Below are 25,036 nucleotides of genomic sequence, written 5' to 3' on the forward strand. Positions count from 1 at the left end.
TATATTTAGAAACAGAGGACAGTTGGCTTTTTGTCAACATGGTAGTCCAGAAGGTTTAGGTTTTTATTCACTTCATTAGCTTTCAACAGTCCAATCTCTACTCATTCGCTATCATGTGTTTCCTTGAAAGAGAGGCAAAGGTATTTTTAGGATCTTAAACAATTTTCTTCAAGATTCATTTTCATTCCCCCATTCTCCAACATCATACATGTATTCCTGCCTTTACACATGCATCCCAAATCAACTAATCCACCATAACCATTTTCACTCTCATTTACCAACACAACCCTCAGCAGAAATGCTGTGTTGAGGAGTGGTGCTCCAGGACTCTTCCTACTTACTGTTCCCCCCATCTGCTTTTCTTCAGTTTCTCAACCCAACTGTACAAGCACTGTTTAGTGCATTCTACTTACAGCTTTAAAGCAGAGAAACCATTTGGTAGAAGTGGAGAAGGGGGGCATCAACCAACTAACCAGAAAGGAGAAATGGCCATATCAGATTAAGGTGAAAAAAGAGGGATGGATAAACGGGATCTGAGGCAGGAAAGTGGAGATCCAGAGGATCAGGGCAGGGGCAAGGCTTTCTCGGAGAGGGAAAGGAGAGACAAGCTAAAGCCACTAATTTTTCCACATGGAAAGAGAAAAAAAAAGAAGAGAGGTATGAAGAAAAGGGGGGAAAAACATTAATTTTTTTTAAAGTCAAGAGAGAATATCAATACTGCCAGAAACAGTGAGCAATATAGAAAAACACATTCTAAAACTATGTAGGAGTGATTAGGGAATGGCAGAACTGACTGCATCTTTAGTTAGAAAAACATTTTACAGGCAAGAAAAGGCAAAGTGATATATTAATAAAAGTAAACATTTTTTGCTGCAGCAGATCTTCATCTTCCATAATGTGAGGTTGGGACCAAATCATTTGACAAATCCACATTACTTCTCAACTTTCCTTCTGCTCCTGCCCACTTATTCCTCTTCTGCTCACCTTCTTCTCACACTTCATCCCGAAGAGCAGTACTGCTGCTCGACTTTTATGTGATCCTGCCAGGACTTAGCCTACAGATCTACTGGAACTAATAATAGCTCAGCTCTCCAAACATGAGCACATGCACACTTTCTAAAAGTGTTTCCAAATGAGAAGGATGGCTTTCCTTGTTTATAAAGTCAAAATAAAGAAAAGTGTTCAACATAAGCGCACTGCACATAAATACATTTTACACTGCAGAGGCTAAAATTAAAGTATCACCTCATAAAATATAAAAATGCCTTTCTGTTAATACTGAGTCTAGTTGGACCTACAGTGCGTACCATCAAAAGACCTACTAAAACTAATGGGCAAAACTACTTCAGCAGATTTCATGTGGTTTCCCAGGTGAGGGGCTCTCTACAGGCACTTCAAAGAGGAACCCGGATTGGCTACAGGTCCATTCACCCAGCTCTGCTCAGTTCAGCAGTATCTGATCGGCACCTGGTTCTGCCCCTTGAGTGAAGCTGAGATTTTATTTTCCCCTCCAACAATTTGCTTCATTCCTCTCAACTTTCAGTTACTGATTGCTGTACAGTCATTTGAAGTTAACAGATAAACTAACGCAACATCCAGCCCAGATCTGCAACATGCCATTGTGCAAATTCATTCATTGAGTAGTTGCACCTAAACCCCACTTACAAACGTCTTCTGTGTTCACAAGTGACTTAGGAAAATACGTGTATAAGTGAAGTATGGAAAGCCATACAGTGTGAATCTAGAAAGTACACGCAGCGGCCAGGCATAGACAGCTAACGAACACTTTAAATACAGTGACAATGCAGTAATTACCCATACATCCTTCAGTAGGAAGGAAATTTTTAATGCCCCATTTACAGTATAATCTTGTCCCAGAATCTGTTTATGAAGGTCTCACCGAAGCATTCAAGTGCAGGAATAAAATAACTGAGAACAAAGGAGGGAGATCAGAAGCAGAGGATGGGAATCAGAAACATAACAGTGCACAAAGCCACAAAGTGATAAGTATTGTTTACCTGTCAGTTGACATTGATTAATCTTGTGTTCTGTGATATCACTCAGTGACTCAAACACCTGGAGGCAGCTGTCACAGCTGTGCACAGCTTCTTCTTCTAACTCCTCCCCTTCATCCGGCCTTTTCTTGCAGTCTAGCACCTCTCCATCTTCTGCCTTGTCTTCTAGTGCACAGTTAGGGTCTGAAAGAAAATCAAGACCATGACGTTAGGCATCTAAGAAGGGAACCTTTAAAAAGAAAAAAAAATCAAGGTAGGTTCTTGTGGTGTGATGAGAAGAGACATATATGGCATGAGCCTGCAGCACACTGTAGATTTTATTGCTAAATAAGCAAAGGAGGCTTTTTCCTGATTTTTTTTCTAAGCTGAATGAAAGGAGAATTTCCCTTCTACTCCCACAAAAGCAGTTCCATTTCTCACTAAAGCAATTCTTCCATGCTTCAATGTTAGGTTTGTCAATTTTATCACAGCTATTGAAGCTGCTTTGATCATTTGATCATTGTAAGAAAGGATAAACCACCTATGCAATTAGTTTTCAATGAAAAGAAAAACCAAATCAGTGAGTGTGCAGGAACTTCTTTTCACTCTTAACCACAGCGTTTCACAGGAAATTACCAGAATTAAAAGACAAACAAATTTGATTTACATAAACATGAAATTAATCTTGACTTTACAACCCATTCCAGTACTTTATTTACACTATTTGACACAAACAAAGCCCTGGAAAGATTATCCCCTGGGTCAAAATGCTACACATGCTTTGAACTCCTGCATGACTTAAGACAAGCCTGATAAAGTTCCTGTATTTGCCAGATCACGGAAAACCGGAAACTATTGTAAAACCTGTATAGTGCAGAAGGAGAGCTTTGTCTGTTTGACATGCTGACAAGTATTTTGGGGATAGTAGGACGGCTCCAGCCTCAGAGCAGCATCCCTGAGCCCAGCTGAAGCTTCTAAACTGGAAGAAACGTGAGGTCTCACCGCCATCCCCTGTGCACAGAGAAGCCACACAGCTCACTGCACGACCTCAGTTCTGCAGACAACCAGCACAGTGACATAATGCAAAGTCTAGAACTTTCCCTCCTCTGAGGAAGAACAGAGCAGCTTTAACTACTCTTGACTTTTTGCCCGCTTTACTAAAAGCTTCCTTCAAAAGACAGAAATAAAACAATCTGTCTTCCCTAATAAAGCAAGCTGGCACTTAGTTTTGTTTTTCCTTGGGAACCACAGTACAAGTGAAATGCACAAGAAAAATGGTTGCGTACATTCCAGCAAAAGGAATGCAAGTGTTTCACCACTTTTATCTGCTTGGGCCGCCTCATCTTTCCTTTTAGACATTTGAGAGAGTGGAGACTGAAACAAGTCATTTTAGAAAACAAGAACAAACTCATATAATAACAGAAGATTGTGCAAGTACATTCTAAGATGTTATATTCTTTAGCCAAGCATGTTGCTAACCAGGAATAGACTCCTTGTCTGTCCACAGCAATAGAGAGGTAGTACCTGTGAACCCACTTTATTTAGCATTGCAATTGATTAGGATCATGCACTACTTGAAAGGAGATAAAGTGAAACACGCTAATACTAAATTCACATTAGAATGGGGAAGGGGTGAGGAGGTGGAGGAGTGAGATTCCATTGTAAATCACTCTTCAGTCCTCCGTCAGCACCCTACAGTGATGGGGACCCAGCCATCCCTGCATTTGCCACTGTGCGCAATGCACAGGTTCTTGCTGCTCAACAGTGAAGGTCAGGGCTCCCATCATCTTTCTACACCCCTTGGTCCACACTGCTGTACCCTGCGCTTCAGCTGCCCAAACACAGACAGATCTGCCAGCAGCAACTGGAAATGACCCATGTCAGGAAGCCTTCCTCATGCTATGTGGCTCGTGATCAAAACCAAGGAATTTATTTGACAGGGGTAAAGGGCAGAATTTATTTTTACAGGAAATATATTAGAAAGGGAAAAGCTATTAATTTAAAAAAAGTAAAAAACACATTCTGAAGTCAAAAATGTATTTGGTGTGCACAACCTCTGCCCATGCACTGAGTGCAGTCCTTGTATGACAAGTTACATTCACAAGGTTCTTTCAAGAGTGAAAACTTCACCTTGAGTAGCTACGTCCAGATAGCAGAGTAGTCTGGACATTTACAAAGCAAAAAGGGATGCTAATTATATAAAAGGATTTTATGGCACTTTAGCCATTGCTTTATGCTCTGAATCTCATAACTCCCATTGCCACTTCACTTTCCAAAATATTTTGCAAGATTAATAACAGTAGTTAGGAGATCACCAGGTTATAAGCAGTCCAGAAAAATAAGTAATTGTCTTAACTGTTGCAAACTGACCCCAACATCATTAAACACTTGTTGGAAGGCAGCATGAGCACATTGCATACTATTAGTTGTTCAGCCCAAGCTTCCAGTTTCATCTCATAAAACTGACAGCACTCAGGGAAATGTGGGCACTGGGTTTGAATTTTAACACAAGTATTTAAATGCTGCACATAAAGTTTACAGACCTGTTTGTTTTAAAATAAGGGTAGTGTCTGACTCTGCTTTAAGCACAATGCTGAAGGAAAAAAAAAAGGGAGGGGAGGGAATTCTTGAGACTTATTATTCAGAAACACTTGCACTTTGCAGGAATTCAACAATACACACACACATAAGCACACATGCAGCCCTTAGTACACAAAAGCCTAAAGAATCACTCAATTTAAAGCTTCCTACTTAGAGACCAGTTATTAAAATTAGAATCATTTGAAGACTAATAAATGTTTTGCTTCTCCTTCTGCATTTGCAGATAGAAACTCTACAGGGACAGAAGTCAGTCAAGCTTATTCCCTTCTGCTGCAACTTTAGAATACATGCTCTAGCCAACTGGCACATTTGTTTTTAGGTCAACACTTAAGTGGGACCCTCTGGGACCTAGGTTTGAGTTTAGCCTACGACAGCTTTGTGAAATGAGTTCTGGCAGTCTCAGCCCCTCTCAATGAATGCATTTCCACTGCGATCTCCTTCCGTGAAGAGATGTCACCACCAAAATAAAAATATATTTAAAGAGACAAAATATCATTTGGACACCCTGTGAATAGATAGTTTTTCTGTTACAACAGGTATCTTCCATCAGGAGCTGATCTAACCTTAAAGAGTTACTTAAATTGAGGGTAAGTTGCCTTATTTGAGCTGATGTTTTGAAAGACTAGAATTTTTAAAACGTATTTTATAAATGCAATATGCATCCATCCAGACTTTCTCCTTAACCTCCTGTTCAAAGCTCGTGCCCGCATACAGACTTCAGGGCAAACGTCATTGATCTCCCACATTTCTTTCTCCATAATATCTGCAATAATCACAGACATAATTCCCCCAACAAAGATTTTCTTCATAGTAATATTATCTTTCCCAATATCTGCAAATGCCACTGTCATTTCCAGAGGTTCCCCTGCCCTATTTCAGAGGCTGCCGTGCGCCAACTGAAACTTTTCAGTACACATCAGCAACAGTACGCACATCAGCTCCAACTGCAGATATCATTGAAAATTATCTACTATTGAAAGAAGGGTTACTTTTTTGGAACAGAAATAATTCAGTCTATGAAAGTACTTTAAAAAAAAAAGAAAAAAATAAAAAAATAAAAGGAGAAGAGAAAGAATAGTTGTCTTCTGTTACCAATCATGTTAGCATTATTTATAAATGGAAATTAAAAGAAGCATGATTTTCTCATTACTGTGTTTCCTGGCAGGTGGTTCTCCCCTCACCTTCTTCCTCCTCCTTTTAAGAGATGTTATTGCTGTAACTTGGTCTAATAAAACTGCAACTTTGGGGAAAATGAAAAATTGCATTGGCTTAAAAGTGTTGGAGGCAATAAAGCCATGGACTTCAATTATTTTCAAGTATGGGAGCGGTTTAAGGCCAACCAGCAGAAATTCTATTCTGCCCATGTAAAAATGAGGTTTCACCACATTTACTTTTTATAACCCGTATAAAAGTCAAGCAAAAGTAATGAATATCTAAAAGCCATCTCAGCGGACTGGGAAAGACTATCTGTATTCTTGAAACTCATCTTACATATTTCTGCCTGTGCTACAAGAATCCACAGCTAATCACAACTAAAACATCAAACTACCAAGAAAACAGCCTCCTTTCCAATCCATTTCACTGCCTAGCAGTAGACCTCCTTCCAAGCCACTTCTGCATGGAAAAGTGCTGGCAAAAGAAAGGAAAACTTAGATCATGTGGTTATAATTATTACCAGGCAAGGAATATTTCTTCAGCTCAGTGGTAAAGTAAAACTCTGTCGCTCTCCGCTCCCAATAGTGTCCATCGCAAAACAACTGCCTCATTAAATCTCTGCAGTAAGATTAATATGCCGTAGCTGCACTACATTTATAACTTGGTACTCTATAAAAAGCACATTTAATGGTTAGAACCAGAGCTTAGATACAAAGTATTACTATAAAAACTTCTGGCAGCGTGTACACAGTGTGGGCCTTCTGTACTGCTTGCTCTATCAGAAGGGTTTTTGTTTTTAATATTGGCATTGCATTCTTGCTATAGAGAAAAACAGAATGTTAAATCTTGTCTAGAAGCAGACAGAGAACAACACAGGACATGATAGGAAATAAATAACTAGCAAGACAACTTAACCATTGAGAATTATTTTAAGAAAAAAATGCAGAAAAGCAACCATTCCTTGTCATATTGATCGCCAGTTTTGCGGCCCTATATTTTTCAACTTCATGTGCCTACAGCAGTACAAGTTTGCTTTTTGTCAAGTTTGCAGACAGCTAAATGGAGACATATGTACATTCAGAAGAGTTTGAGAAATTTCCCATTAAAAAACAGAGAACTCTCTCACTTTTATTTCTTCTTTTCCAACAATACAGTTTATACGCAGAGCCACTAAAACCTATAAAAGGCACCAAACCCAAATCCACAGGACACACACATAGGAGAAATATGACGTCTTCTAGATGAAGAAAAAATTAACTGCACTCGTTACTTTCATAAGGAGTGACTCCAACTGTTCTCAAACAAATCACCTACACATATTCAGAGATGACTACCCTTCTAGGAATATCCTTAAGGAGTCAGCCCTTATTCCAAAAGGTGACCTCAGCTGAATGAATGAGACTATTCAGATGAGTCAGTCCTGCTCTTCGATAAAATCCTGTGGAATCAGTACCAAAGACAGGAGCAAAGTATTTCTTGCACTCTCAGAACCGTATTACATTTACAGAATAAAAGAGTCCTTGTTGCTATTGGGAATTAACAATTATTTCTTCACAATTATTAACAATACGTATCCCTGTGATCCTGATTCAAACAACAGCTTTGTCCACCCAGTCTCACTGACTTAAAATTAAGGAGTCCTTAATTAATCCCTGACTGGTAAGAAATTATATAAACAACCCTAAAAGAAATTATCCTTATCCATAGTTGAGAGGAATGAATATTCAAGTTCATCTGAAATGGCATAGGGTGAGGTTTTATGTGAGGGATGTAGAGAAGGATTATTGTTAACAAAATAAAAAAAAAAAAGGAAAAAAGAAAAAAATAAAAGAAAATAAAAACATGCTGCACTTTAGAAGCATCTCACTTTCAGTTGGCTGACCTACAAAAGGCAGAATTTCTAATTCTCAGGAATTGAAAGGTGAAGGGAGAAGAATGTTATTTTCCATTGCAAGCCCCAAGAATGCATTCTAAGCCAAAATGGAGAAAGAAGAGTACAGGTTTTGCAAAAACACCCCGATACGAAAATCCCTCACACTCTTGTCAAACGGTAAGCAAGCACTAATGAAGGAATTCAGCATTACCAGTCTGTGCGGCTGTGTGTCCCACACCTGCCTGCTGGTCCTCTGTTTCATTTTCTTCTACTGTCAGAAGAAAGTAAACAAAACAAAAACAAAACAAAACAAAAAAAGATGTTAGGTGGGTAGCTGAAGTGTTCCAAGCATCTTTACACCAGCTTCAGTTCTGAAAGCCAGTAATGCTTGTACAACACGGGCAAGAAAAGCTGCACTGCAAAGTGCAAAAGTGTAGATCAGACCAAAACAGAATACGTTACTGTATGGAAGCTACAAATCTGAGAGCAGAGTGACCAAATTGGTTTCATGGCTTAAAAAACAAATCGAATTTCCTCTGGGATATTTGTCATCAATGCACTCTACTGCATTTGTTTATGGAAATAAATGAGAGAATAATTGTGGGCTTTAAGATTCAGCTCGCTCCACACATATAAGAGAAAGCCTTCTCCTGGCAGACAGGAGAGGTGTGTGTGCTAATTCATGCACAAGCTTTAAAAAAATAATAATAATCCTACATTCAGTAGCAAACATCTCAGCAGTGCAGACAGCCTTGCAAAGGAGAACTAACCCCATGCTGTTTTACTGTATACACCATGCCAGCATCTTTCCCTTGGCTCGCAGCTTTCCAAGAGCAGTAGAACTAAAAACAATACAATTCTTGTCAGATTCACTATTCAAAACTTGTTGGGCAAGAGTGAACCTAACAAGAGCCATTCTGCTGCTACTTTGAAAAATGAGAGAGCACTGTTCTCATAAGCTCTGATATGATGTCTAAGTAAGATTGACTCTCCCAAAGTAAAAGTAAGGGAAGAGCTAAAAGGCGGAACCATTTCCTTTTTATTCTGCCAAAGACTTGTGTTCTTTGAGTTAGAGAACAGCGGAGAGAAGAGAATTCATTCTCCCTCCACAGGGGAAAAAGCTGAAAGGGGAAAGACTGAACTTCGGCAGCATTTCCACTCCCAAGAATTCAGACCTCAAAAAATAATCATGCAACTGAGTTAAAATCCAAAGATTTGGGTGGTTTTTTTTTCGCTGGCTCTTGGGACGAGAGAGTGCAACACTTAGGGTCACATATAAATCTAGACATATATTCAAAATAAGAGATACATATACACACTCCACAGGTACCTCTTTTCCTCCTTCGCCAACCCCAAGGCTTCATACAACTGGTTGTTTCTAGAATCTGAGTTTCTAGAAAAAAAACACCAGTTTTCATAAGGACACTCTTAGGACACTAGAAACTTGAAACACAGTGCATATATTAGAAAGAGTCAAGTACAGTCTCTTGAGGACTCTACACAATCTCTATCTCTGTCCCAGAGCTGTGGCTAGTAAGCACACTCTTCCCATCAACAGAGATCTGACAAAGTTTCCCAGGCCCTGGAGTAAGTCAAGTATTTCACAAAATACTATTTTATAAGCTGCCTGTTTCATTTGAACTTGTATTTTGCAGCCATGAAGTTACCGGTACTTCACGTGGTATGATTTTCATTGTTATGCTGAAGCAGTCATCCCAGCAGCCCTCACAGCTAAAGGAAACTGGTCAGACAAAGAAAGCAATGGGAAAAGCTCAGGAAAAGCTGAGCTTTGGGGAACACGTGGACAAGCACAAACTAAGCTAAACAGAAAGATTTCGCACAAGAGCAGCACAGATTGGTAAGACTTGTTAATACAGCAAGAAAAATAATGAATACAACTAATATACAATTAAAAAGAAAATAAGAAAAAATAAAAAATGAAAGAGATACCATCTCTTATGACCCCCCATAAAGCCACCAGTGAAATCTTTGCAGCAGTCCAACCTGACCCTGTTTATGCCCACCACCAGCTGTTGATCTGTTTCCAAAAAATTATCTCAAGAACAAGCTCTAAAACTGAAAAATAAATCTACTTTTCCACCCCTTGAGAGGAAACTCATCTTGGTCATCAGTACCCACTGATCAACCTTATTAAAGGCTGTAGACTTATCGATTATCTACCAATGAAATCCTCAACCATGACACACATCATAACTCAGTCCAGAAAGGTAATTTAAAAACTCTATAATTTTTTAAGTCTCAAGATGGAATTGAGGTGCCCAAACACTAACTTTCCAAGACCAGATTTCCAAGTTGGAAACTTCAAAATAAAGCAGCTGCCTGCTAAGAAGTAAAAAATATCTGATATTTGAAGCAGATCTCCACTTCTAAGAGCATGCAAACTAAAATGCAAGAGTTCGTCTTTCGTGCTGTTCTGCACTGAATGTCTGCTGCCACCAGCTGCAGAACCAGCATCTCTTGCTGCTCATGAGAAGTGACTGCACACTGAAATGTGCTCAGCTTCGTGCTGCTGACCAAGGGGCACCAAACACTTCTAGGTCTTGAAAAAAAGCAAACATGGATACCTGCCTAAAAAATTGTTTTCAGGTACGCAAGTTTGTCATGTGAAAACCTGACAGTGTATGCCTGGTGAAACCAAACATTTAAAACCTCCCTGCTATTTAGGGATGTGAAAATTCTGTGACAGCTGAGGTTTGCTTTCAACAAAAGCTGATCAGTATGTCACTATTACACTAAAAAAAAAAAAAGGAAACAAGTATCAGAGCAGGTAACTGTGGAGGGGTTTTGATAGATAAAGATTTGTTGCTGAATTAGTCAGGCTCAAAGGAATCTCAAGGCCTCTTCGAGAAGCTGAGAACAGAATCTGCTGTGAGAGAGAGGGGCGTTCCTCAATCACCGGGGTCCTGGTGTGGCGTGAATCATCGGACGTATCATCAGTGAGACTCCAGAGCACGGACAGCCCACGATACTCATTTAGCGAATCCATGCTTGGAGAGTGGACGTGTGATTAGAATATAGTTACGTATATAAGGAGACTTGGTTTCTGCAATAAATGGCTTTAGCGTGATTCACATTGAATCGACTTGTTTTGCTGAGCCCTTATTTCGTTCCTACAGGTAACTTTGTGTTTAGTATCTTTCTCAACTGTTGTTCAAGCCCTTTAGGGATTCTCAATCACAAAAGAACCAAGTAGGTCACAACAGACCATGGCACAAAGACTTGCTAATAATATTCAACTAGACTGACACATTTGTCAGAAAAATTAAAACCACGTTTAGGGGGAAGTATGGTAAAAGGGGCAAGAAAACTATCCCACAAACCCCACAGAATTAGGGAAATCTTAGCATTATTACAAATCATCTACAAAATAACATCTCATTTTCCTTTGCATTAAGTTAGATCATTCCTCCAGCTCGCATGGGTATTTGTTACATTAAGTAAGCTACAGCTGGTGGCATCCGATAAGATCCCGATTAGCACTTTATGCCTTTCCGCAACCAGACTCTGAAAATTTCAGTACTATTTCAGCTCTCAGGCCACTGTTTAACTCACCTGACTACAAAAGGTAGCACGACATGCAGCCAACATTTACTTTCCTTAAACATCAACTATACCATTTTCTTTCAGGAGAGGAAGGCAACTTTAAACAGAACGTATATAGTGAGATGCTTTATATTTTGCTAACCAAATCCATTTCTCAAGCACTAGCATGAAATGTAACTGAAAAAAAAGCCACAAGGATGATATACAGATATAACAATACAATGTATGCACAATTATTAATTCAAATACAAAAATTACTTATACTCTAGGACTGTAATTGTACATAGGGGTGTCATCTTCATTACAGCATATACCACATCCTAGCGTAAGGTAAGACAAATTCTAGATAACAAAGTGACAAAATACTAGTAAAAGGGAGGCCTCAAGAAACCAGAACAGCAGCTTATGAATCCAGACTGTGAACGAGTGATGTTACTGCTGAACAGCGCTTCTAGATACATTTAAAATAATGTTGTCATGAAAGTAACATCATTACTTGTTCCTACGACTATGTATTTATGACCACAGGTCACCAGTTTTGCTAGCTGTAGAAATATTTCTCAATTGACTTATCTGTTCCTTAAAAAAACAAACCATCAAGTCCCTACTACTTATTTTCTCAGTGCAGCTTTTGAAAAACAAAACAATGGGCAACTCTAATAATAATTTTTTTTAAAACAAGGACCAGATCACCACAACAACTGTGACACCACACTTCTTGAAAGTAATTTAAAAAAAAAGAAAAAAACAACTCAGTAAAGGAAACAAAATTCCAGCATGGCAATCTATCTCCCATTATAAAAGCTCATGTTTGGACAGATACCAGTTTTTTAAAATTTTACTGAAAAAAAGGTATCTCTAAACTGAAGCTGTATCTATGTGAAAGGTTAGGACATTTCAGCTTTGGTACAGCTAGTGTCCAAGGCAAACCCTGGTTTCAATTCAGAGCACCTCTCGTGCTTAGATTGCCGAGTATCAACATTAAGACCAACTATTCCTTTAAAATAAATAAATAAATAAATAAATAAATAAAAATAAACCAAGTAGTACCATCAAGGACAGCCAATGAGGAAAACCTGTGGGAATTTTGACAGAGGAGTCCTAAAAATAGAATTAATCTCCTGACTGCTCTACAGCAACACCTGCTGATCAATGAGGATTTTACCCCTTTTGCTTAGATTCTCTTCATGGGACCAATGGTTAGTGTGTAAAGGAGTGAGATTATTTTATAAAGTTAGTACAAAATATACACAGGTTTTCTAGCTTGCAAAATACCATTCACATTCTACTGCCTAACCAGGATTCCCCTTCACTGAAGAGTTAATCTGTAGACTGCACATCCTAAGGAAAAGCACAAATCATTTCTGGTTGAAGCCTGGAAAAAAACTTGTATGGAAAAGAAATGGATAAAATTAGAAATGTGAAAAAGGATATTTTCACTGAGGGAAGCCTTTTGGAGAACTCTGGTTAAGATTTATGGCTTCTGAGCTATTACAAACCATAATAAAATAAAAGCGAAAGATAATTGAAAAAAGTCTATTTTCTTCTAGTCTAGGTGGGTTAATAAATTTTAAAAAAGAAAAAAAAGGAAAAAAAAAAAAAAAAAGGACTGTCCCAAATGCCTGAGCCTCTTTTCAGCTTGTTAAACAAAGCAGGAGAAGCCACATATCCCAAAATAAACTATAAAAATAGATTGCTATTGATCTATCCCTTCCTAAAACATATTCCTTGAGAGATGTGAAAATAAACCTAATATAGCAACTAAGACTGTCAGAATGGGAAGTTTAGAATATGTATTTTTAGCTTGCACCTTGCATTTCCTATAACTCAATACTTAATCTATAAAGTTCCATTAGCATATGATTAGTAATTCAATTTAAAGCCATCTTTGCACAAAAGCCTTTTTCTTAGGATGGTAACTTTGCCAAGTGTATCTTCAATCTACATGTTTGAATAATTTCTGCAGACAAGTAATAGAGACACTAGCTGTATTAGCGTAATCAATACACAATTTACCGAGTTACCCAGACAGAACAGAAATAAAATGTGTGTGCCATTATTTCAGTACCTACAAATGACTGTAATTTCTGGAAGTATCTCTCTACTTTTCCCTCCTCCTCATGGCCACAAAAAACCAAGAGGACATTCATATTGCCACCACCTACAGGTAGATATTAAGTATGATTAAGTAGATGAATCACACAGCAGAAGGCAAATTTAAGAGCCAGTTACAGGAGGTGCTGAGTATCTTCTAACTCTAGTAAAGTCAATGGATTTTGAAGATGCTTCGCACTTGGCAATAACGTGCTGTGGAAATACATCTCCATAGGGTTCAGTCAGGATACAAAACTGAAATTAAAGAAGTTACAGAGTAGTATTAAATGCAGCATCATGGGTCAATGTATCACCTGCTAGGGCTACACCTTCCTCCACTTTCTTCTCTCCCCAGACACCACCAGTGCTCTAAGATTCACCTTTTAAACTCTTCTGGCCGACAGACGTGAGCGCAGGGTTTCACACCTCCTTGTGCCACTTTAAGCAGCAATTCAGTGGGTGACTCCTGGAAGTCAACAACCATTTCAGGCTGCTCCATAATGTCATTTAAGATAACTGGCATTCAGAAAAGTTCAGAACTACCAAGAAAGTACTGTTTTCTGAACAGCTTTCCCTAGTATCAACACATGTCTATCAGCTACTAGCCAGAAACCTGATTACCATCCTTACTCCCAAATGTGCATAGACCCAATGATTTTCATGTGAGAAGAGTTGGAAAAAGAAATGCCTTTGCATATTAACATTTCAATATCTACATTCCAGAACCCCATTGAAAATTAGTTCTGTGTGTAGCCACACTGTACAAAAATCCAATTAATCATATGTATGAATATTTGGTTTTGATTTGTTTTCCTTTGTGCTGTGATTTAACCCTTTTCCTATTTCTACTCCTCCAAGCATTGTAAAAGTATTGGTACTGGAAATTAATATTTTCCTTGAAAGATTCCTGTTATGTAAAGCATTATTTTTCTTGCATTCACTTTTTTCAGAACACAAAGCCCCTCATAGCATTCATATTTTTTACTCCTTTCTTTAGTCTAACTCAACACTGAGCTTGCAAGGTTTTGGTTTTTTCCTCTAATGTTCTTCTCGTAGAAAGACTGAATTAGGAGTTCCCAATTAGACTGCAGTGGCTGGAAAATACTATTCTTATGCTAAAATATTTTCCTAGGCAGCACATAAACATTAAAGTAATAAATATACTTAAGTAGAAAGAAATTATGCTTAAGAAATCCTTCGGATATTCTTCCAACCCTTGATCTCAAGTATGACAGCATCCAAATGTGACAGTCTAAAGACATCCAGTTTTATGTAACATTGTGTGCAGAAAAGGCAGAAGATGCTCTTTCTTGCAGCAGAGGGAGAATTCTACAGAAACTCCAAAGCTAGGGGTGGGGGAATATCTTTTTCTAGATAGCCGAGGCAGTAGATTAATTAATCCTGCCCAGAATGCTAACTTTGCCTCCCTAATCATGCATCTACTAACAAGGTTAAGCTACATCTACATATACTCATATTTCTATTGTTTAAAGTAAATCAATAATAGTATGATATATTTTTCAATATTATACTTTTCTCCAAAGAATCTTAAAGCTTTTTATAAACCTCAAGTAAATTGCAAGCATCCCTAAGACCCTCTATCATGCAAGGTAACAAATTACAGTGGATCTCTGAGTTAGATTGAGAACCATAGTGAGAACTAGCAAGGCAAGAGGGAACCTTTCTGGATGTCAATTCTTAGTGCCAGCGTCAGGACTTTCAGCTGTCCTGCCTGTCTTAAACTGAATAATCCACCTCCATTCCTGACAATGTGACTGTGGGCATACAGTCCATTTGGAGGAAAGATAGAAATTACAAGGCTACGATAAATTTTAAGCCTAATTACCAAACCCAGTACTGAACGTGATTCCTCTAAGTATACTGAAGCTATGGATCACCTAAGCTTTCTTATTCTCTCAAAGGGACATAACTAAGGATTTCTGGTACTCCTACAGACCTTTATTTCCAACTGTGCTTAGAAAACAGGAAATTCATTAAACACGGTCTACAAAACCCTAAACTCATTAAGAGAGAACAATTTGAATCAAACTGGCCTATGGATCACAGAACCTTCAAAGCAGCCAACTTCAAACAACTCTGAAGACAGGTGATGTAAGGAAGGGCTATGAGGACCTACAGTAAAGGTTTCTGTAGAGGATCATTGCCTTGGAAAGTGAAGTAATTTATGTGCCTAAAATAAGGAGTTTTGGCTGTCTGACACCATTGCAACACCAAAACAAAATACAAATGCATGCTTTAGCTCTGTTACCTAAAGACATACATTTATCTGAGTCAAAAAAACACCTCCTTTCAACTGAGATTATCCCTGATTCACCAGAGATCTCCATCTATTGTGTGCCAGGATTTCATAAGGTTATTTTTGATCCCTCAAACTCTCTGACCTGTTCTAGGTAACTTTCTATCATGTAAAACAGCACTCTGGTCTATATCCACAAAAAAGCTCAGGAGCCAAAAACTAGTGAGGGGGCGCCACATCTCAGTTGCCAGAATTTCTGCTCACATGCCTCTCGGGTCAGGCAGTATCTACGGTTTTCCCATGCAGACTTTCTCAGTGCTGTGCAGCTCAATGCTGAAGTCAAACCAAAGCCCCAGCACAGCTGGCTAGTGGAAGATTAAAAATTCTCCTGCCTGCCCTGGCTTTGGACACAGTCTCATGGGCTGGTTCTTCAGCATTTACATACCCTTCCCCAGTTGCTACAAGATGCTGGCAGAAAAACGTGTGGGTTGAAATACCTCTTGCTTTCCCCTTCTGGCCCACACCCACCAGTTAGAACACTCACCCAGGATGTGGGTGGCACCAGCTCAACTTTCTTCTCTATCAGAAGGATTTGTACTCACGTCATGAGCTTCTTAACAAAGAGCACTTACTCAAAGACTTGAGGTGCACTCATTCATTGCTGTTGAAACTGCCATACCTCATCTACAATACTGACTGAACTAGAAAGAAGGAAAATTAGGGTGATACCTTATCCTTGTCATTAGGGCACCCACATGGGAAGTGGGACACATGGACTCCAGTTCTGGTTTCATTGAAACAATTCATCAGAAGTAATATTGCAGCGAGTACCTGGCAGACCAGGACCCAGGTCTCTCCTTTCTCAGTCGGTATATTTAAGCCACTAAAGCTATAACTCTTGTATATGAGCACTCCTCCTCACCTCCTTGTCCAGCAAATACTTAATTACACTTTTAAAAAGAGAAACATCATTCACAAAAATAAAAGGGTAACTCACACTCAGAGCACAATATGCTGCTACATAATGACTGATGTACTCCCTGTGAGATGCAGATTCAGATACCCCGAAACAAAGCACAAAACAGAATCCCTGTCTCTCACATCCTAGCAGGGCAAATAACTTTCCCTCTTCAGTGAAGGGAAAAGGAAGAGCAGGAGCACAATGTCTCTGTTCCTTCTAACTTGGAAGGAAAGGAACAACCTGTCCCCTATCTCCAAGGAACTGGATCAGATAAGTGACTGCTACGAGATACCCTGTTGCACGAAGCAAGACACGCATATCTAGAACAGAGGAGGAGCTATGACACACTACTCTTTCCAAGTTCTTCCTGCCATCTCCTTAAGGTAGTTCCTACTCAACAACACTAACCTACCTATGAATTACATAAATAATCCAAGTGCCTGGTCCAAGATGACTGTTCTAGTAGGCAACCAGGCACCTGTAAACCAAGCCCTGAAGTACTAGCAATCTGCAGCATGCAAGCCCTTTGGTTTGGACCTAGCCTTAGAGCGTTCTGACCTTTCTTCATTGATTCACATTTGTATCTGGCAAGTAAGCCTTCTGCTCAACAGATTCACCAGAAATCGCAAACCAAATCTTTTCCTAGGCTCCAGCTCTTTATAAGCCACATAACGCAATCCCTTCCCAGCGGCTGCAGGCACAGACCAATAGTGACCCATTTCCTCCTCCCATCTTCCGAGTGAAAACCTTACATCAGGCGTGGATCTCGACATCCTGTTGTCCTGGAACCAGTGAATCAGAAAGTTCCTTCCTCACAATTGTATTCTTTGGAGGTGGAAAATAATTAACCTCCCCACCCCCTCCTCCTTCCTACTGCCACTGTCAAAGTTAGAAATTCACTTGACTCTGCCTGGAAAGGAAAAAAAAAAAAGAGCCATCATAATTCAGTGCCAGAGAAAGTTTTGTTGATAAAAGCATAGCCTAGTCTTCCCAAGGACACTGCCTCACTACATCACATCATCCAGTCCAGCAACACAGCGGGTATTTTATTTTTGTTTTTAAAGTTCCTTTCAAGAAGTTAATGAGTCAAAAATGGAAGTCAAACTTGATAGGTTCGCAAAAGTGAAAAACAAAAAATAAAACTAAAAAAAAAAAAATCAATTATCACGGAATTCATTGTTTGAAATATATTTTCCCAGCAAAACACAACCTAATAATAGTAAGAGCACAATAAGTTTCAGGAACTGTATATGAAAGCCATCTATTGTGCAGTTAACCAGGATATTTAGACTTAAAAGTGCTCCACGCTCGTGTGTAACACCAAATGTCTGTGTGAGAAACTAGGAGGGAGATTTTCCAGTTCTTGTTAAGTAAGGGCAAATCTCCTGTTCCTGGTTACTGACCTCCATGAGAGAATAAGCTCTCAAAAAATGGGCTTGGGGAAGGAGGGAAAGCACCCATACCCTCACTATCATCATCCTGACCATTCGCCCTCAGGGCAAAAAAGTGTCCTGTTTCAGGCAAGAGGCTGTTTAACTAATGACTAGTACTTCCAAATTTGTAAGAAGGCTAACTACTTACTGATATTATATTCGTAAAGACCTTAGTATGCCCCAATCGCATTAAAAAAAGAAGAAAGGGGAGAGTGGGGGGAAGCCACTATACCAACAGTTATATAAATGGCTAAGCAGTCTTAAAGGACTAAAAATCCTAACCTTACAAAGAAAAATTGCACCTAATTGCACCAATATTTAAAAGTGAAAGTATCAGATGAATTGCTTACTCAAAGAATATCCCTCTGTCTTGCTCACATGATAAAAAAGAGTGGGGAAAAAAACATAATGAAAACCCATCCCCCTAAAATCTAAAATTTCATTGGGCATTAATTGTGCAGAATTGGTTGAGTAATAACCCTTCGACCCTTTTGAGTGGACACTATACAGATTCAGCTGTACAAAGAAAAGTTGCAGTACAGCATGCACAGCATCACTCTAGCTAAAGGAAAATCTAAAAGGCTCAAATGCGCACACAACAGAATATCATGGATAATCTAGACAAAATCCTAAAAAAGGAGGAAAGGAGGAAAAATAAATCTTCTACATCTTTTTCTCAATAATTATGCAGAATAGAGGGGAAAAAAATGTTTGAAAGTAAAGGAATCTGAAGTGGAAAAAAAAAACCAAAAGCATGACCAGAGTTAACTCATATTGTAAATACAGAGGACACTGGTCCTGGTTCAAAAATCCATTGAAAGAGGGCAATTTTGTGCAGTATTATTAATGTGTGCACAGAATAACATAAAGCAGATTTTTTTTTTTTTTGAAAGTAGGAGGGCTGAATTAAAATGTTAATTATAACATGTTGTAATAAGGATACCCCCAAGATCAGCCCTATCATTTTTGCTACAGCATGGTCCCTAGGCATATGGCTAACTACTCCTTGATCATTATCCTGGCTAAAACTAAAGCTACTGAAGTTTAGAAGACTCATATCTAACAGAATTTCTTTCATCTCTAATAATTGCTAAAGTAGCATAATTACTCATACTCGAGGTGAAATAGAACCCAAGTTGTCTAAAATTAAAGTTAAAACAAAAACAATCCTCATCACCTCTTTTGGGTTTTGCACATTCATCTTTTCTCAGAATCCTATGCCAAGCATTGCATTATGATTTAAAAGCTCTTGTGCTATCTGACTTTTGTAAAGAGAGCAGCTGAAAAACTTTAATGCTTTGTAGTAACACACTGCAATATATACATTTTCCCAGCACCAACTAAAACAGGTCCAATGCTTTGTAGACCTGTATGCTGTCCCTTCAGGGAAAAACATATACATATGTATATATGTCATTGTTCTAAGTAAAGTAGCGCATCTTCCCCACCTGCAGCTGGGAGTGATTTTGAGCTCATGTAGCCCTATAAGAACCAATGGAAACCACAAAATACAGTGGGGAAAAGAAGCTAAGGGCTCTGTCTTAAGGCATCAGCATTCGTACTATATTTTAATCAATCTAAAAAAGAACAATTCCAAGTACCTTCTTTTCAGCGTTTTACACAGAAAAAAACACTAAATCCATATGGTCTACATAAAACGTTAACAATGCTTCCAAATTCTTTCCTCACATACAATCATTCAAAAGGCAGATTTTTTTTTCCAAAACGTGCAAGTTTCAAAATACTGAATCATGTTTCAGAACAAAGAAATGAGAGCTATTAAACTAGTTGCAAATTAGACTGAATGAATTATAGAGCAAAATAAAGCCTTTCAAGACCTCTTAGATCATGGCGGTTAACATTATCCTACACGTTAGATAAGTGCCTCCATACTGACAGCTTCCCTTGTTACACAAGTTAACAGCAACTCCGGAAAACAAAATCAAACCAAACCAAACTCACAGCATTTCTAACCCTCTTAACATTCTCTTTCGTCCCCAAATTTCATCTTTATGGAAGTCAGCAGTACAACCAGTAGCTGTTTAAATGCAGCTGTTTAGATGTTCACTCCTAATAGTACCTGTTCTGAAGGAAGTAGATGCTGATGGTCAATATAACTCATGCTGGCCCCAAAAATGACTGGCTAGCATTACTGTAATCCTTCAGCTAATCAAGACCATCAATACCACTATGCATTGCCAAAGTCAATGAATATTACTAAAGGTTAGGGATGTTTTTGTTGTTACGGATTTTTTTAATATATAAAGGAGCTGGGGCTTGCTTTGGCAAGTCAAAAGAGAACACTATAAATAGCCTGCATTATAAAAAAGATGCTAATCTTAAACCCTCTTTGTAATTTGTTTTTTCGTGTACTCTTTTATGTTCGATATCTTAATTTTTGCCCTTTTTTGCATGGCCAAGTAAAAGCCAGAAATCCACTCATGCATTAAACAGATGTTTTTGCTTTTCAGGGCAAATGCAATCTTATGAAATTTTTGTTCCCTCCCTATAAAATGATGTCAAAATAATACATTTCCTGAAAACGGCCCATTCAGAAAAAGTTCTTTGGTCCAGTAATACTGAAACTTTAAGTCAAGTTCACAGAAATCATGCCAATAGTAATTACTGTTTTTGTTTATGCTGGATTGATTATAGTATAATCAGCAAACAATCTAATGACTTCTGAGTCTAGTCCATGCAATTTAAAAGCCAGGGAGGGTTGGGGCTGAGAATAAACATTCAAATAGCTGACAGATACACAGAAATGCAAAGGCTACTGTTTGAAGGGGATCCGAATGTCAGACTCTCTCTGAACTATTGCTGCTATTAAGTTTTTTGTTTTAATCCACTACTGTTCTACCTTCTCTAGTACTACACCACACCACTTGCACCTCTTTTGCTTCAAATTTATGATGAGAAAAGAAGTCACGTTAAAACACAGGTACTGTTTGCTCAGTCCACCAACAGTCTGCATGAACTGAGTTGCAGCTGTAAATTCAGTCAGGATGGAAACAGTACTTAGGTTTCCTCAAAAAGAGGGACAACTTTAAGAGGTACTCCAGGCTTGCCAAAATATTTCAAGATACAAGCCTTCTTTAAGCAGAATACAGATACATAAAATAGAGCAAATGAATTTTTCCTTCTCATCTTTCTAGGAACTAATATTCAGTAATTTTATTTCTGCAGTCAAATGTGAGATACAAAATTACAAGTAAAGATTTGCTTTGAAGCAATAACAAAATACTTCTATATTTTTTTCAAAAAGAATGTACTTTCAGAGATCAGCGCTTTTATTAAATGTGTGGGGCTGTTCTAGTTTCCTTGCGATGGCTTATCTAACACCTACAGTTTCAGTGATTTTTCCCGGGTGACTTTAGCATAATGAGTATTACTTGACTTTAGCCCAGAGAAATCCGGGTTTAACATTTAGTAAGGCTACATTTTCATTCAGGCTTGCATACAGAATACCTGGTTTCCTTTGCAAGTGACTATATCTTTGTAACTTTGTTCCTAAACAAAATTTCTCATCAAAAGCCAGTAGTAAGGGCAAAAGAAAAACCCCAAGCCCTCCCAAAACTAAAACCCCATAAACCAGAAAGGGAAGGGAGGGGGGAGGTGGTCAGTAACCTAAGTGTGATATCTGCAAAGCACGCCAAGTCACAGCAAAAAAAAAAAAGGTTTACCATTTCAATGGCCAAGTTAAATAAGGTACAAGCGAGCTGCTCTGCCCCCCTCTCTTACTTGTGCATCCTGGGGGGCTCCAGCATGGTTTGACTGAGGGGATGTCGTTCTCTTTCCCTGCCAGGGGTTTCAGGAGTCGCACCCATTGCCCTTCTCCAACATCCTTCATTGGCACGGGGTCTCTTTTGGGGCTTGTACACAGGTATCATATCTCTGATTTATCTTTCCCCACCTGTTTTTCTCCTGCTATCCTCCCTAACCCACCAACTGCATTAGGTGATTTTGATCAGGTCAATGATACCTAATAGATTTATCTTTTTTTTTTTTTTTTTCCCAGAAACTAGCTAAGGAAATGGGATAAATTAATCAGTAGAATGAAATATAGGTCAGGACTGTTGAGTTTGATGCAACTGATCCTTCCTCTGTCTAAAAGAATACAGCAGTTGAACTTTAATTCCTCCTTCCCAAAGTAAAATAAGATATTCAAATTACAGTTTTTCAGAAATTTAAATAATTTACTCTCCTTTTGAGACTTTTTTTTTTTTGCCATAAACGTGTAGTCTATTTATAAGAATCAGTGTTTTTCACCAAAAAATAATTACAACCTTATTTTTCCTTTCCTTGGAAAGATGTGTTTATTATTATTAAATAGTAAGGGGCTTATCTAATGTTAACAACGCCTTTTTTCTTTCCTAGGTCCAAACCTGAGATGCAATCCTCACCAAGAGCTGGGGGACACTCAGATCAAAGTTGGCAAGAAACCAAAATAGGGCAGGGAGGGAGCTAAGAGAGAAAAAAAGAAATAGAAAAGGAATGTAAACAGAAACCAGGGTAATTTTTTAAAACTGTATTTTCAAAAAACAGAAGAAATTTAGTCATTAGCAAGTTCTTAACACCTACCATTTCAGATGAATGTTAGTTTCATGCATTCAATATAAAAAACTCAATTGTCTTTTTGTTTTAATATATTTACCTGCCTTGTATCAGTATTCCCTTAAGATATAAGTTTCAAATTAAGTTATCAAAAGTGACAGACATATCAAAAATATCTCTTATATCCTCCCCCCTGTAAAGGGTTGCTAAGTACACGACAAATTGGAAATGTAATATGTAACTCCATATTTTATTTAGATGTAAAAGAGCACTCACGAGTTTAAATAACTCATTTACATACATTCAAAGACTATTTTTTCAGAAAAGCTATTTAAAATACTATTTATTTTTAAACTGTAGAACTATATTTTCTACTGCCTGTATCAGTAATACTTAAGAAATAAGAAATTTAAACAAACACTGCATTGGAGGTACAGCTGAAATTCTTCTTGCAACATTACTTAAAGCTTTTGTTTCTTCACTAAAAATGAAGGTGCATTAATTGACGGGCAGACTCTTATCAATGAATTTAAATGCTATGTGTATGAAAGCATCTTTCAACTTCTCAGTTGCATCGCATTATCACCCAGAAAACTTATATCAGAAATCTTACAATCCAACTGCTTTCAGAGTACTATCAATCCACACAAAATTGACATGACTCAAGAAAAATAGAACAGGGAAAATGAAAAAGATATTTGAACAAAGGCCACCAGGAATGATAACCTACCCCCCAAAGGTAATTACTGCAGCAATAATTACAGATGATGATTGATTTACTGCCCAGTTTTAGTTGAAAAATAGTAAATAACACACTATAAAGAAATATCTACCATCTCTATCCTGAACATTAAGCGGTTTTGTTAAGTCTGTAGTTTATGGTCAGCAAATCCAAGGCACTCCATCTGATTCGTGCAATGTTGCTGTTTTCTCATTTTAGGGACTCCCAGGCTACTGGTACATAAGGAAGGCAAAGCCCATACCTCCACATAAAATGGAAGCTGTATCTTTTGTTTTAAATTAAGTGTGATGTTTACAGGAAGATATTTGAGACAGACCTCCTCTCTGTAATGCATCTAACAAATAACCATGAGTAAAATATGTCCAATTCTAACAGGAGAGCAATTTCCTCTATTTGCCAATTAATTCTCAACATTTATTCTTTTGTCCTTAAATATTTGGAGATCTAATACTACCCTTCAGTTAAAGTTTCCCAGCATCTTTTTGCAAATATGGCTAATTGCTCGCGCTCCTACTGGCTCTAAAACTCTTATGCGCACGTAAATAAATCCTCCCTGGGAAGCTCGGAATATAAGTGCGCGCCCAAGCAACAGAACTTTCATTGTGGTATCATTTTTAAATGGTGAAGGAAGAGCGGCTCGTTTGTTCTTCACAAGATGCCAAACAAAAGCACTACTGAACCACACAAACTTCAGTAAACTAGATACAGACGGCAGCAGCAGGTAAAGCAGTAAATTCAAGGCACCCTTTATTCCCTTTTAAAAAATCTGGAGAGTGAAAAAAAAAAAAAAAAAAAAGTAAAAAAGATTTGAAGCCTTCTCTAAAGCTCACTGAAGTCAACAGGAAGACTTTGAAAAGGGAACTCCTGGAAAGAGTTGTTTCAAGCGAAGGGAGCGCAGTTTTTTTTTTTGCCAGGTCCTCCTGTACAAGTCCATAAAAGCAGACCCCGCTCCTGCTTTCTAACTATGAAACCGAGTTGGTTTCTAGGCACTTAACTCCTGATGTACGCCAGCATAGCCGGGAAGAAAGCAAGGCCTGCCCGCCAACCAGGCAGCGGCTCCGGAGCACATCCCCGGCCGGGCTCTGCGCTCCCGGCTCGGGCAGCCCCACGGGCCGCGCAACTTGCCCTCGGTTCTCCCTCGCTCCCCCTTCCCGCCCCCCCAAAAAAGTAGACAACTTATAGATGTTCTGACCTGACGCAACCCAGGCTTTATTCTACTTCACTGCCATGTACAGACCAACCCGGGAGGAACGCGCCCATCCAGAGAGAGACGTTTATTTGAGGTGACAGCCACCCTCAGCCTCCTCACCCGCTCGCCGGCGAGGAGAAGCCCCTGCCCGCCCGCTCGCCCGCCCGGCCGCCGAGGACAACGGCTCCCGGCTCCTCGGGGGGCAGCCAACGGCTGCCGGCTTCTGAGGAGAAGCGGGAGCTGGGGTGTGAGGGGGGAAGGGGGACGGCTCAACGGCTGCCCGCTCCTCGGGGGGCGACACCCCGCGCCGCGGCGGGCTGAGGGGCGGCGGCAAGGGGCCCGCCGGACCGGCGGGGGGCGGCCGCGCCAGGCGGGGAAGGAGGGGGCGGCCGGGCCGGGACGCTGCCGGCTCCGCTAGAGCCGCACAAGCCGCCCTTTGTCCTCCTCCGGGTCCCGGGCTTCCCCCCGCCTCCTCCGGGGGTCCGAGCCCGCGTCCCTGCGCCTTGGGGCTCCGGGGTGCGCTCCCTCCCCTCAGTAGCGCACCCCCCCCCCCCCCCCGTTATTTCTGTATTTACTCGCGTGTTTATTTATTTACCCGCCGCCCCCCTCACACACACAC

At 39.3% G+C, this 25,036-nt stretch overlaps 1 protein-coding gene across 17 annotated transcripts in view; it reads right to left on the minus strand.

Moving 5' to 3' along the window:
• ZNF521 (zinc finger protein 521) overlaps window positions 1-25,036 on the minus strand; it is a 235,677-nt gene that overhangs the window by 208,261 nt on the left and 2,380 nt on the right. For 5 of the 17 annotated variants that reach the window (XM_065053371.1, XM_065053367.1, XM_065053365.1 and 2 more), the window contains one exon: window positions 2,019-2,198. Coding sequence is in view for 10 of the 17 variants with exons in the window: in XM_065053365.1 (XP_064909437.1) it covers window positions 2,019-2,198 (180 nt within the window). In the remaining 7 variants the exon portion in view is untranslated. Of the gene's footprint in view, window positions 1-2,018; window positions 2,199-7,834; window positions 7,895-8,953; window positions 9,017-24,420; window positions 24,640-25,036 lie in introns of those variants that run through there. The other 12 variants (XR_010470520.1, XM_065053356.1, XM_065053360.1 and 9 more) reach the window with 6 other exon arrangements.

Source organism: Columba livia, chromosome 2, assembly GCF_036013475.1.
Source record: "Columba livia isolate bColLiv1 breed racing homer chromosome 2, bColLiv1.pat.W.v2, whole genome shotgun sequence".
In the NCBI taxonomy this organism is placed as follows: Eukaryota; Metazoa; Chordata; class Aves; order Columbiformes; family Columbidae; genus Columba; species Columba livia.